The sequence below is a fragment of the Citrus sinensis genome, chromosome 6 (genome assembly GCF_022201045.2).
Source record: "Citrus sinensis cultivar Valencia sweet orange chromosome 6, DVS_A1.0, whole genome shotgun sequence".
Taxonomy (NCBI): Eukaryota; Viridiplantae; Streptophyta; class Magnoliopsida; order Sapindales; family Rutaceae; genus Citrus; species Citrus sinensis.
The window spans coordinates 14646241-14660302 of NC_068561.1; the positions used below are offsets into that span (position 1 = coordinate 14646241).

General features: G+C 33.5%; 4 protein-coding genes across 6 annotated transcripts; 1 reads left to right on the forward strand and 3 right to left on the reverse strand.

The window, feature by feature from the left end:
• Positions 1-100: 100 nt before the first annotated feature.
• Positions 101-3787, forward strand: LOC102607159 (uncharacterized). Of its 3 annotated transcripts, none has more exons than XM_006480800.4 (12): positions 101-465; positions 558-684; positions 782-855; positions 964-1010; positions 1105-1252; positions 1368-1412; positions 1487-1691; positions 1783-1844; positions 1971-2071; positions 2704-2758; positions 2851-2898; positions 3279-3787. In XM_006480800.4, the coding sequence occupies exons 1-12, from the start codon at positions 231-233 to the stop codon at positions 3455-3457; spliced, it is 1326 nt and encodes a 441-aa protein (XP_006480863.1). In that variant the 5' UTR covers positions 101-230; the 3' UTR covers positions 3458-3787. The 3 variants fall into 3 exon arrangements, with proteins under 3 accessions (XP_006480863.1, XP_052299541.1, XP_006480864.1); XM_052443581.1 differs by having other exon boundaries at positions 287-465; positions 575-684; XM_006480801.4 differs by having other exon boundaries at positions 287-460.
• Positions 3788-3971: 184 nt separating this feature from the next.
• LOC102606882 (light-harvesting complex-like protein OHP1, chloroplastic) lies at positions 3972-4836 on the reverse strand. Its single transcript, XM_006480799.4, has 3 exons — positions 4561-4836; positions 4341-4463; positions 3972-4251 (listed from the first exon to the last, which is right to left on the reverse strand). The coding sequence occupies exons 1-3, from the start codon at positions 4780-4782 to the stop codon at positions 4183-4185; spliced, it is 414 nt and encodes a 137-aa protein (XP_006480862.1). The 5' UTR covers positions 4783-4836; the 3' UTR covers positions 3972-4182.
• A 2783-nt stretch (positions 4837-7619) lies between these two features.
• Positions 7620-10199, reverse strand: LOC102614843 (putative cyclin-D7-1). The gene is given in 6 exon segments (XM_006480825.3): positions 7620-7874; positions 8159-8289; positions 8535-8739; positions 8833-8931; positions 9022-9108; positions 9210-10199. Coding segments are annotated over 6 exon segments (1065 nt in total). The 5' UTR covers positions 9498-10199.
• Positions 10200-10389: 190 nt separating this feature from the next.
• Positions 10390-13790, reverse strand: LOC102631477 (uncharacterized). Its single transcript, XM_006480798.4, has 8 exons — positions 13631-13790; positions 13398-13453; positions 12803-12946; positions 12059-12132; positions 11806-11860; positions 11636-11698; positions 11188-11315; positions 10390-10823 (listed from the first exon to the last, which is right to left on the reverse strand). Exons 1-8 carry the CDS (start codon positions 13674-13676, stop codon positions 10745-10747), a joined length of 645 nt encoding a protein of 214 aa, XP_006480861.1. The 5' UTR covers positions 13677-13790; the 3' UTR covers positions 10390-10744.
• Between the last annotated feature and the right edge of the window lie 272 nt (positions 13791-14062).

Here is a 14062-nt window from a genome sequence, read left to right on the forward strand (position 1 = left end):
TATTTCATAATATTTCTACTATTATTTGAAATATTTAGGATATCGTTAAACGACATATCGTTTAGTAGAGATAATACAAAACGCTTCTCTTCTCTTAACCTGTTACTGTGATTTTTTTTTTTTTTTTTAACTGTGACTTCTAGAGCCCAAGGGTTTTGCGTTTTGCCGATTTTCCTGCAAAAGGAAACAAACGCAGAAGAAGGAAGAATTGAAAATCAAAACTAGGGACGATGCGCACCGTATTTAAGTTATCTAGATTAGCGACTACTGTCTCCGGAATCAATCGGTTACCGGGACCCACCTCCCACGAGCCCTGCCTTCTCTCTGCATCAACATTACCACTGCCGAGAAGATTAGTCCATGATGCAAATGGAAATGGAAACAGAATCAACGGCCTAAATTCAAACCCAGTTGTCCTTCAGATGATCAATTATGCTCTCTCTCATGCCAGGTCTCAAAAGTCAGGTTACTTCCAATTTCATTTCCCATTTTAATCAATTTTAATGAAGAAGAAAAGTAAATTTCAATTAATTGTGACACGCGTCATGCGTATGTAGATGAATCTTACTCGCAGGGTATGTTAGTGCTGGAGCAGTGTCTCTCTACTCAGCCAAGTGATGGGCAGCTCGCTGAAAGTTGGAGGGGAATTTCGTTACTTGCTATGTCCACTTTATTATATGAAAGGTTTTATCTTTTTTATTTTTTTATTTTTACTAATTTATTTTATGCTGCTTGAAAAATCCAAAAAATTTTTATTTTTGAATTTTGATGTTCCAATTAGTGGAAATTATGTGGAGGCAATAGAGAAGCTTCAGAAAGTTGAAAATTTTAAGAACTCTATTTTGGGAGTTAGAGGTCAGTTTTGCCTATTAAAAAGTTTTGCATTTTTGTTTCAGTTTATTCTGTTTGGTTTTGTGATGAAAAGGCTATTCACTCGTGGTTCTCTTTTGGATTTTGTCGTAGTTGCTGCCATGGAAGCTCTTGCTGGTCTCTATTTACAGCTTGGGCAGGTTAGTTGTGACCAATAATTAAATTGGTGTTTTGATTTTATTCAATGTGTGTATCAAATTTAGAATTTATCTGGAGATGATTCCCCTTATATAGGATGATACTTCATCAGTGGTCGCAGATAAATGCTTACAACTTTGTGAAAAGCACAAACCTGAAAATTATAAGACATACGGGGCTGTCAATTCTCGTGCTAATGCAGTAAAAGGGTTGGTCGAGCTCGCCCATGGTAATCTTGAATCAGGTACTGCTAACCCAATTTTGCCAATTTATGTTTTGTTATTCTGAAAAGATATACATATATATATATATGGGTTGTATTGATTTTTGGTAATAAAACTTGATTTGTATTAATGCAGCTGAATCTTTCTTTAAAGGGTTACAAGAGGAGGAGGGTTGTACTGGTGAGGTCAATTTTTTTTACTTGTAGTTTTGGAACACATTGTTGTTCAATGCATTAAAGTTGTTATGTATATAGGCAGTGCTGCTTTATCATATGGAGAATACTTGCATGCAACACGGAACTTTTTGTTGGCGAAGAAGTTTTACCAGAAGGTGATTGAAGTGCTGGCAGAACAAAAAGATTTTAGTGACATGAATACCTTAGGATCATGTAATATGGCTTTAGAGGAAGTTGCTTTGGCAGCTACCTTTGCTTTAGGACAGCTTGAGGCTCACATGGGGTAAGGCTTAAAATTCTTGGAAAATGCCCTTTAATCATTGCTTATTCTGGTATCATCTTCTGATGCCACATCTCCATATCCTTGAATTCAGGAATTTTGGTGATGCTGAGGAGATACTTACCAGGACACTAACTAAAACAGAGGAAGTCTTTGGTTAGTTTTGTTTTATCGCCATTGATTTGTTTTGTTTTATCATTCCGGTACATACTTGGTAGCAATTCTCGTAGTCTAACTGTGGACAATATGTGGGTTTTGAGCAGATGTTTTATTGTTTTGTAGGTTCTCACCATCCCAAGGTTGGAGTTGTCTTAACCTGCTTAGCTCTTATGTTTCGGAATAAAGCAATGCAGGAGCATTCAAGTGCTCTTCTAATTCAAGAGGTTAGAACTTCCAAATCTCCCTAAAATTTTAGCATCTAGAAAAACAATTTTCATAGGCATCTTCTGCAAATATTGATGCTTAACTTCAGTGACCCGAGATCGCAGCACCTGGTTACCGCAAGCGTAAATTAGCTCGGTCAGAGTACACTCTTCAGTCTCGTAATGAGTTCATTCTTGTCCTTTAGCTAAATTGGTCAAAACATAAATCCCAAGGGGAGTGAAGGGTAAAGATCTTGGATTCAACCAAGAGTTCAATGGTTCAGATCCCCTTCGTGCACCTACCTGGGATATTTGTATATCCCATGGGTTTATTGACTACCAAGGTTGTAGGGTCTGGTATAGGTCAGAGGGATTTTTTGGTTTAAAAGGAAGTGGTCTAAAAGGTGAAGTTTAAATATATTCTAGATTCTTACAAACATTGACAGTTGAAACACAGACCCATTAATTTTGCTTTCAAGTTGCTGCTTAAACCTTTGTCTATTTATGAAGTTATATTATGACTTACAATGTCCTGATAAAATTATTACTCATACAAGTTTATAGGTTTTAATCTAGTTGGTTTATGGTGTGTCCTGTTGTAGTGAGATTAGGATTTTTCCGTTGCAATGGTTTTAACAATATATTTCTTTCAGGGTCTCTATAGAAGGGCATTAGAATTTCTGAAAGCTCCACCATTGGAATCTGAAGGTACAGGGAAAGTCTTAACCTTTTACCTATCCCCATATGCAAAATTTGAATAACTTTTTATTTTTTTATTTTTTTATTTTTTTATGGCACAGGTGTGGAGACAAAAGTAGATAGAACTGATATAGTTGCCCTTGCCAGAGGTATACTTAAATACTGTAGTGTTTTCTTCTTGATTCTTCGGATAGCCTCATATCCATATGAAGTGATTTCAACTCTGTGATGACAGTGATCTTGATTTAAACTGGTTGTGATTCTGGTTTCATTATTGCTATCATGATACACACATCATACCCTGGCACTAGACCTGGCCATTCACTTCTTGCATCTCTTGCTTGTTACATCATCTAAAAGAACATATTTCCAGCTATGAAGTCTCGGTGTCTTAATGGCATTATTCAGTTTCTATTAGTTTTGACAACATTCTGCTTTCACAATTGATACTATTATTGAGTCTAAATCTTTTTGGATGCTGTACTGATTGATGAATGTGTGTCATTTATCCTGCTTGTTGATTGTGTAGGGGGATACGCAGAAGCACTTTCTGTTCAACAGAACAGAAAGGATGAAGGTGAGAGAATGAAAAGATGGGCAGAGGCTGCATGGAGAAACCGCCGTGTGTCACTAGCTGAGGCGCTGAACTTCTCGGAGCCATCTAACAAACCGCTGGTTATTGATGCTCGAACCAGCCGGACCATGTAATCGTTCCAGGTTATGCAGAAATGGTTAACTTGTGCCTTGGCTGCCCAAGCTCAGAGTTCAACACTCTACCAGATTCTACAGAAGCATTTCAAAACTTGCCAGTACATCACAATGCAACGTGAGAATTTGCTCCTGAACCATGGCGCATCATCTTTCCTGTTTGTGTCATGAATCTATGTATTGTTTATTCATGTATTTTTTTTTTTTTTTTGAAATATGAGAATGGATACACATAAATTGCATCTGTAGGCTGTTGGATAATTGTGTTAGCTAGAGACCTCAGAATTTGTAATGTTCACAATGAGTAGATTTAGATCCAGTTTTTGTGAAGTCACCGGAGAAATTCTTGCCTGAGTTGATGGGTTCATGTTGGATAATAATAATACTGTTAATATTTTGCTATAACCATTGATGCACAGCTCTGTGCCGTACTTATAATGCTTATAAGATGTGAATTTTAATAATTCCACCTTAAACTTGAGCTATTTGATGCTTCTGAAATCAATTGAGGAGATTTAAGCAAACAGTTACAAACTAAATTGAAACTGTAAATTGCTGCCGAACAACAATGTTATGTAAGATTGTTTCATGTATACTCATGCAGTGGTTTAATGGTATAATGAAAGAGTCAAAATTCAGAATTACAAATGCAGTTACAAGACTTGTTCTCCATCAAATCAGAGTAAGTTGCATGCATGTATATTGAAATATACCCAATAAAATCTTCATAGAGGAAGATCAAGACCTTTCCCAACTTCCACCCCAATAACCTGAAGAATTCCTTTGTTCAAAATCTGGAAGAAAACAAAACAAAATGCCAACTATTAAGCAATGTTTACAAATATTTTAAGAAGCAATTTCCCTTTATAAAAAGGATCCTTACCAATTCAACAATGAAAGTAAAAACAATGCCAATCATACAAGCTCTAGAATTCCATATCTCAGCAGTCTTGGTAAATCCAAGAAATGGGGCTTGGAACTTTGGTTGCACTCTTGGCAAATCCACCTAAGATATTAAAACTTTCCAAATAAATTTGCAAGATTATGGCAAATCAAATGGAAGCAATAGAGAGCGCAAAGCAAGCAAGCAATAGAAGAGATACCCCAGAAGGAATCTTTGCAGCTTGGACTCTGAAAGTGGGTAGCCTCTTGGAGGCTGTATCAATCTTGCTGCTATGGTTGTTGAAGAGCGAGAGTTGCTGGCTTTGGCGATGGATTGTTAGAAATTTTGTGGGCAGGAGAGATGATGAGATGAGTGATGAAGAGGCCATGGCTGCTTTTGTTTTTGCTTTCAAAAGTTGAGCTTCGTTCATTGGTTTCCACATTATCTACTTCATCATGCGAACGAAATCAATTCGCGTGCTGGGCCACCAGTCGGAAGAGCTTGTGGATGTCTTGTATTATTGCCACTCCCCAAAAGATTGTCTGGCTTGCGTTTCAGATCGGCATCCAATAATATGTGGCCACGTTAGTTAAAAAAACGATAAGAGGATTGCCTCAAAGGTAAACCTACTGTTCTAAAATAAATTTTCATATTAAAATTGACATTTTTATTGGCATTACATTATGATATATTTCAGACATTATAAAGTAAGGATTCCTCTATGATGCTGTAATTTTTTTACAGCATCAATAATGTTTTTAATTGTGCACCATTAGATTTAATCAATGGTACACAATATTTGTAGGCAAAAATAAAAATAAAAAATAATGGTAAACGGTTAAGAAACGTGTAAGGGGTGGAGAAGTTTGTAAAATAATTATGACCACCCTTAGAGTTTGAAATAATTTCACTTAAATAACATATTTTATTTAAAATTATTTTTCAATCCCCCTTTAAATTTGAAATGTGATAATCTTTTTTAAATAAATCTTCCAAAATCTATTTCCATTAAGTATAAAATATAATGGTAGGTTATTTAACACAAATCAAATAAATAAGTTGCAATTGCAAAATTTATATATGATATAACACTAATAAATAACACAACTAAGTACATATACTTAAGTAAATGTCATAGTTACATCAATAAACTCATTGTTGAGATTGCTTGTAACATAAATATTACTTGATCACACATGTTTTAATAAAATTTAATATCGTATATTAAAATACTCATTATTTTATAGAATATTAAGAGTCATTATATAATTAATCATGAAGTATGTATTATTTTTAATACCCATTTAACATAATTATTTTCTTAATTTTATATTTATCTTATAGTTAATATCCTTACATGGTAGGAGTTTTAAGTTTTATAAGCTCATATATTTTTATTTTATTTTCAAATATCACTTTGTTAATTTCATAAAAGTTAAATCGAATATACATTCATAATGAGCTTTAGTTTATGAATCGTGAAAGATTATTTTATTGATATACTTTGATTGTAATTATAAAATTTTATGTTATTACGAGTCATTACTTTTGTTATGATAGTTAATAGTGATAATAAATAAAATATTACCTTCAATAATATTTACGTGGAAAAAAAAGTGAAAGAAAATCATTTATATTTTTAGATTTTTATTGACATGGTAGGAAATTATCTCAGCCTTATAAAATTTAACTTTCACAAGTTTGTTTTCATTTTATTTTTAAATGTCACTTTGTTAATTTCATAAAAGTTAAATCTAACACATATTTTTAATTAACTTTAGTTTATGAATCATGAAAGATTATTTTATTGTTATTCTTTGATATTAATTATAAAATTTATATGCTACGAAGAGTCATTACTTTTATTATGATAATTAATAGTGACAATAAATAAAATATTACATCAAATAATATTTAATGGACAAAATGAGGAAAAAAATCATTGTATGTTTTTATATTTCCATTATAAAGATATGGTTTGTGATACTTTAACTTAAAATTTTGGTACAATATTTGAGCCACTAATATCTCATAGTCTAATGGTTGATATTGAAAGTCAAAGCACCATTTCATAATGTTATATCATCCACCATTGAATTGCATGAAATAAATAGTTTAATTTTTTGATAAAAAATTAAATCAAAATATTTCTCACTCTATAGTTATATAGACATATATATTTTTCAATAATAATTGGTGAATAAAATATTTCTCAATTGGTGAATAAAATATTTCTCATTTGTTGTGACTCATATAGTATTATTAATAAAACACATATAAAATCGTTTATTGCAATGCTTTCTATTATCATTATTGTTTAGGTATTAGTGGTTTGTAATTAAATTCATACAATAAAAATTATTACAAGACTTTGTGTTAAATAGCCTACTTGATATTATATTTTATACTTAATGGTAACTGATTTTGGAAGATTTATTTAAAAGAAATTATCATATTACAAATTTAAAGGAGGGCTGAAAAGTAATTTTAAATAAAATATACTATTTAAGTGAAATTGTTTCAAACTCTAAAGGTGGTCACTATTATTTTACAAAAATTATCTATCCACTTGAACGGTTACCATTATTTTTAAATTATTTTTTTAGTACAAATATTGTATACCATTGATTAGATCTAATGGTTCATAATTAATACATTATTGATGCTGTAAAAAAATTTACAGCATCATAGAGGAACCCAGTAAAGTAAATACATATGTAAAATGATTTAAGTGTGACATTATCCTTAATATTTATATGCAGTAAAAATCCAATATTTGTTTTCAAATTTTGAAGTTTAATGATTAGATACATCACTTTATTTCTTACAATAATTTCTCATGAGACAAATTTGGTCATAACTTCTTTTGAGTGCTCTTTTACCTATTGAGTTGATTACAAAAGGTCTAGGTTCAAATTCCCCAAAAGAGAATTAATTTAATTAGTTACCAATTAATTGTGTATTGCTTGAAAGAGAAGTGCATGATAAATTGATAATTATGCATGCAAGTGAATACAGTAATACATTCACTTTCTCCCAATTCCCAAAGATTTATGGATAGATGATATTGACAAAAAAAATGTTGCAATCTCCTATTAATTAAGTAAACTGGTTGGATCGACTAATCTTTCTTTCTAAGTTACTTGATATATATATATATATATATTTTATTTGTGTGGTTTTTTTTAAAAGTATATAAGCCTTGATCAATGTTTGGTACAACAAAAACAAGAAGTGAAATTATAATTAATGATGGTTTTAGAACAAATTACAAATATATCATGAGCTTTATTCCTTCCTTCTCTTCTTAAAAGATTCAAGATTATTGGTGACATTGGAACCAGGCATCTGCATCTGCATCTGGTTGAAAATAGAGAGATCAACTTGGCAATCATAGATATCAATCCGCTCCCTCAACAAGACTGTCACTGGACTTGATGGCCAATTGGAATAAGGTTGCCCACAGCCAATCAAGTTTGACAATGGGTCCACTAATCTTGATTTCATGATCATATTGCACTTAACAACATCATCCTACAGAAAGAAGAAAGAAAAATCCAAAATAAATCTATAATTAATCAGTATATAACATGAGGAGTAAGATTTTCTCCTTATTTAAATTTCTCTATTAGTAGAATACAAAATGGTAATTCGTGTTTATCATATAAAAATAATAAATTCTAATTTTATACTATGACTAATTAGTACTCTTTTAGAAGACTATAAATTAGGAGAGAATCCTAATTTTTAATTATAATATTTAATAAATTCAAGATGAGGGATTAGGGTTTTAGTGGTAATTGTGCATATGTATATACCTTTTGCTCTTGATTAAAGAGCCTTGTGATAAAGGCAACGTGGGCACAAGATGATGCTGTCAACTCATCTAAACTGCACCATAAAGCAGATACTGCAACAACACTTGGTTGATATTTCAACAATCTGGCATCTGCATTAGTTTGGTTAATATGCTTTCGCAAGAAGAATGGACAATGATAGTTGAACAAAGGCGTGATGAAACCGATTATGTTGTGAATTCTGAGAATTTATTTAATGATTGCACTTTAAAAAAAAAACAATTCTCAGAATTCACAGAAGGTCAAAATTCTTTATCACAGTTTTGTCGTGCTTTTGGTAAAAAAAAATCGTTTTCAGATGGGCAAATCTGAATAGAAAATTAAAAAAAAAAAGTACCTAATACAGCTCCAAGAAGCAACTTTGTCACCAAAGTAGTTAACTCATTGTGAAGGTGAAATTCAAAAGAGTCAAAATTCGTAAGCAGGAGCTCTACATAAGAGTAAGTTGTAATGCAACCAAGGCGCCACCCCAATGACTGTAATAGTGTCAACTCCATCCTCCGAATTGTGCTTGATTGAAATGAATAATCAAGTTCCTCCATCTTCAGTGAACACATATACAATCGCCAGCTGGGGTTATTAATTTCATATAAAATAAACAATTAACTAACATTAATTGTAAAAACAATAATCACCTGAATTTCATGCAATGAGGGGGAGGAGGTGTCGTTAAACTTGGACGCAATGGATAAACATGCCACTGATACTAGTTCCACCATCCAATATTTCCATTCCTGAAATTAAGTTAGAAATTAAAAGTGAGTGTAACAAACAAAAGCATATATATATATATAGAGAGAGAGATTGAAAGATTCATTTCTTACATGGAATTGATGCATGGATATGAATCGATCAAGGTAATTTGCAGCATTGAAAAAAGTTCCGAAAGAGAGATTTAACCTACTGCGGGACTGAGAACACAAGTGACACATACGGATTTTTTAATGTCAGCTCTGTTGGTGGGGAAAAGCAAATGTAAAGAGTAGGATATTAAAACATAAGGAATAGGAACCTTGATAAGCCATTGAATAGCTCTGAATCTAAAGTGTGGCAAATTATTCGACTTATCAAGATACTCCACATATCCTGGTTCAGGCATATAACTCAGCTCCTTATCAAGGCAGATAATAGCAGCCTCTTCACATTCTTCCTTAGTCTTGTAAAAAGAAGTGCCATCACATTCACATTCACAGCTCTCCAAAATATTGCATTGCTTGGGTTTTCGATCAGAATAGCAATCAGCAGTACTGGCAGGGTCTGAAAGCCACAACTCATCACAAAGCAAACTCTCCGTATTCATACTGCAGTTCTACGTGCAGCCAGGCAAAACCCTAAAACAAATAGAGCTACAAAATAATACTAAAAAAAAAAAAATCACAAACTAGAGAGAGTCAAGATAAAGACACAGAAAATGTTCTCTGACACGGAGAATCTCTTGTGCTCAACAATAATAGAAGACTGCTACGGTAAAAAATGAAAGAGGCGTGTAGTAAGAGAGAGTGGGGGATATGGCACGTATAGTTCGTTAGTTATAAGAGATAAATGAGGGGGGTGGTTGGTTAATGACTTGTGAGTGCAAAAATTCTCATAAAAAGAAGGACACGTCCCTCATGAAATGGGGTAAATGCTACAGCTGCGTGGATGTTATTTTGACCAATTGCGTGAGCACACGAGGATGCATGGGATATAAAGCGTATAGCTATTGCGCGTTGCATAAATGTGCATTGCTTGCCCTTCAGTAGTGGGAAAGAGTACTGTTTTTAAGTGTTGATGGTTAAGCACCGAATGAGTAGGAGATAATATGTGGGGGGTGATGCCGTGCTGGGTTGGTTTTCATTTTGTCACGTAAGGTTGCTCTGCGACAGTTGCGATCATGGGCCCCCACCACGTTTTGAGCATCTGCATCAATGAATTGATTGACGACCATGAGGGCAGTAACTGCTGTTTCAACTAATCAGAGTGCCTGTATCATTATGCTTTTACTGTCCACGAGATACTTCAATTCCCCCAAACACCAAGCCATTCAACTTCAGTCTTCCCTTGGCCACTTGGGATTGTTTTCTTATGCGGGAAAATGAAAAAATATCCATCTATTGCTTATAAGCATACATATGCATTGTAATGAGGATGTGATTAGTTAGAATACATGTTCCAAATGATAATTACTAATTAATTAAAGGGTAATAGTGAAAGAGATGAAAATAATGAGATTGTATTGCCCAACACTATAATTAACTTGTTGCAAAGATGCATGCATGTCAAAACTTGCTGACCCTGATTGAGTGTTCATTTTCCCTTTTTTAACAATGACTAAATATTGCTTAAAAAGTTGATTTCAGACAAATATACGAAATATATGTTAAAGTGTATCTCATCAATGTCAACAATGGACTCATCAAAACATATACATGCATTGGAGACTTGGGAGTCCTTGTACGGATGTACTATTGAAAATTCTCCTGTCTGCAATAACTGATGACAGAATCTGCAGGACCAGAGTCGTCAAATCCGTGTTGCTGGTGGCCTCATCAGCTTCTTGTTTTTGTCTCACTGTAACTCGTATGATGAAAAACTGAATCCTGATCTCCCCTCATTCGCACATTTCAGCTCAAGCTTCTGAAACGGGCTGCAAGTTGATTCAAGAGCATGTCATCAATAACTTTAAAATGGAAAGGCTGGAGAGTAATAACAAAGACTGAAGTACGAAACAACCATCGACTTGCTATTTACAGAAAAGGGAGTTCCCGCAACCGCAAGCAGGACTAGCATAAACCCAGTTTAATTTTTGCCGTTGATGTTTACCAACAATAAACTCACTTTTATTTGACAACTAGCGATTCTATTTCATAGCAGCTTTCGAATGAAAACCACAGCAATTCAATCTTAAGCACACTAGCGAAAACTAAAACAAAGAAGTCCTTTTGAAAAAAGGTAAATTATGCAACACTGACCAATAATAAGTCAAAAATGAATTGCAAGCAAAGAAGTACCTGCTATTGGGATCATAATAGAAGCCATTAATAGAGCCATCACTACAAGAGAAGCAAACATAGTAAAATCCTGCTATAGTTAGCCCACAGTCTGTTCCAACATTCACAAAGTATTGCTCTTTCCATCTCTGCAATGGAAAATTAAAAAATGGAAAGTTATATTACTTGACATATATGACTTTTTGCATGAATTTATAGAATAATGCTAGATCTTAAAGAAATTTATATTGAATTATTGAAAAAAATATATATGTGGTGCAACAGTGCACATGGCATTTGCCAGGTCAGCCAGTCGCAAACTGATTAGTTTTAACATCTCAAAAATTAAATGTGATCCACCTGTCAATTAGATTGTGCAAAGCTTTCTACAATATGGCATTGACATAAACTACCTTACAAAATTCAAACTACATTGTTTCTCTTAATGAAAAGACTCAAACACAATTACCATAAATATGTATGGGTAGTTACTCAGGTCCAAAGATTTGCCACCATCAGCCTCCACTCGACTCTGAAAAGAATTTAGACCTGATCAAATGAGAACAGATTCTGCATATGCGGAAGAAGTTCTAACTCTTCAAAAATAATGTTAAAAGGTTTAATATTTTAACTCCTTACCAGAAGGGGCGCAAAAGATGGAAACTTTGTCCAGTGCCTTATATCATCCTCTGGCCTGTAAAAGGTTTTATAAACAAATTAAGATGGGAAGGAGCTTCATGTTAATTGCATCTTATTTTCTTACAGGAGTTCATATCACTTCTTATTGACCAGAAAGTAGTGAATCATTGTTCACCATCACCGGCAGGCTAACAGATTAAATGATTAATGCTCAACTAAAAGAAAGAGAGGGGAAAAACAGATAGAAGAATACGTTGCTTCCCATTTGCCAGTGTAAAAGGTATAATTTTTTGCATCAACAATCTCTCCCTCCCAGAAGGTTACCACCTGAAATACATCACAAAAGGACAATGTAAACATTCAATGAGTTTACAAGAAATTAGGTTGACCAAATTTCCAAATAAATACAAGACCAAAATTGCCAGCCTTTTAATATGCATGCATGTAAATGCTTATTCATGTAAATGTGCATACACAGCAATATATATATATATATAGAATACGGATCCTGTAACTTAATAAATTTGTTTAAAATGGGACAAAAACAGTCCCAACTTTTGTTTTATTTGAATCTAACAACAGTTCATAGATAAGCATGCAAAAGAAATTTTCTATCTCTGCGCTACAATGGTCTGCCATGCCTGGTAACATAGGTAATCATATAAAAAGTTGGATATATAACAGTTATCTATGAAAAGTTAAGTAGAGGTAAGAAACAGAACATTGAATAATTGGCTGGTTAAGCCTATGGTAAAAAAATAAAGACGTGGATATCGCATGAATAATCAATAAATAAGGTTAACGGTATTCAAATAAAGATAGTTTCAAATTTTTCAATAGCAAAGCTCCATATATAGAGAAGGGGAAAACTAGAAAGATATGCATGTCGCATCCAGAATTAATAAATAAGGTTGACAGTATTCAATTAAAGATGGTTTCATATCTTTCAATAGCAAAGCTTTGTATATAGAAAAGAATCAGAGGAAAAACCAGTTACCGGAGTGTCTGCCATAGGGACATTTAGAGCTTCCATGGTGCCACAAAGATATCCATGTTCCAGGTCACATCCTTGTATCCGGACGTTAACTCTCCATGCTTCCTCCTTTTGCAGATTAGAAACATTTTGAGTACCCGAGAAGGCCTACAACAAAAACATGCCACTATTATTCGGAACTTTTTAAAGTAATGCATAACACGACATACCACCTCCAATGATGTAGATCATAGATATTACAAGTAAAAACAAAAGTAAGGCAGCGAATCATCTAAACGAGACGGAGCATAAAATTCAGAAAGCAGAAGTGCGGATCACTCAAAACGCAATCATGGTTGCAAGCAACTCTCCAGCATCAAGTTCGGTACGTAAGAAACATAGTGACACGCATATTGTCATATATTTTTCTCCATTCAAATAACTGGACCATTTTGCATCGACTGTCCAAGTACTGAAATCTTACTTAAGTTGCTAGGTAACCAATCACCCTCGCAAAAATTGAAATTCCAAACAACCAAACCTAAAGAATTCAAAATGATTAATCTCAATTATTTGTAAAAAGAAAATTATGCACAATTAGTATAGACTAATAATTTACCTGTCCAACAGTCAAAAGTGAGCAAATAGGGGGCGATGATTCTTCAGAATGAGCACCTAAAAAGTTCAGGAAATGTGTTATTAAGCTTACAAAGCAAAGACTTTGACAAGTATGTAGCAATTGAAATATAAAATAAAGCATTTTTTATGCCCTAATATTATCGTTACGGACTGATCACGTTTCTAGATTAAGCGCATTTCAGTGAAACGGACGATAACCCGGGAAAATGATACCTGAAACTTGAGAAGGTGCTGAGCTCTCTGCAACTCTCACTGGCATTTCTTGATTGATTTGATTAAAAAAAAAAAAAAAAAAATCCGTCTTTCACCACTTTGTTGGAGAATCTTTTATCCTTGTGGTTTTGAATGAAGTGAAAATGTCCGAATTAAGAACCTGGTTCGGATCCGACCCTTTTAGGGTCGGAAGTTAAGCCCACAAAGTGGCCCAAAAATAAAGATGTCAAGTGACTCAAATCCTTAATTTTAATTGAAGAAATAATTTCATTTGTATCCCCATTTCTATACATGATTCTACAGCCAAATTATATGATGCCAAAATGGTGTTCCTATAATTTTCATTGGGATTGTAATAATAATACATTTCCGGCCTTGATAATAACAATTTCACAGCCCATCCTTACATCACATGTGTGGACGAAGCATATT

Excerpts from the sequence above, each read along its gene's own strand:
- LOC102607159 (XM_006480800.4), top strand. The coding sequence starts at position 231 with ATGCGCACCGTATTTAAGTTATCTAGATTAGCGACTACTGTCTCCGGA. Across the intron at positions 1,692-1,782 it reads CAGCTTGAGGCTCACATGGG|GAATTTTGGTGATGCTGAGG; the intron begins GTAAGGCTTAAA and ends CCTTGAATTCAG. Across the intron at positions 2,072-2,703 it reads GTGCTCTTCTAATTCAAGAG|GGTCTCTATAGAAGGGCATT; the intron begins GTTAGAACTTCC and ends TATTTCTTTCAG.
- LOC102606882 (XM_006480799.4), bottom strand. The coding sequence starts at position 4,782 with ATGTGGAAACCAATGAACGAAGCTCAACTTTTGAAAGCAAAAACAAAA. Across the intron at positions 4,464-4,560 it reads CTGCAAAGATTCCTTCTGGG|GTGGATTTGCCAAGAGTGCA; the intron begins GTATCTCTTCTA and ends TTAATATCTTAG. Across the intron at positions 4,252-4,340 it reads TTACTTTCATTGTTGAATTG|ATTTTGAACAAAGGAATTCT; the intron begins GTAAGGATCCTT and ends GTTTTCTTCCAG.
- LOC102631477 (XM_006480798.4), bottom strand. The coding sequence starts at position 13,676 with ATGCCAGTGAGAGTTGCAGAGAGCTCAGCACCTTCTCAAGTTTCAG. Across the intron at positions 12,133-12,802 it reads TCCCTATGGCAGACACTCCG|GTGGTAACCTTCTGGGAGGG; the intron begins GTAACTGGTTTT and ends GATGTATTTCAG. Across the intron at positions 11,861-12,058 it reads ACTGGCAAATGGGAAGCAAC|GCCAGAGGATGATATAAGGC; the intron begins GTATTCTTCTAT and ends AACCTTTTACAG.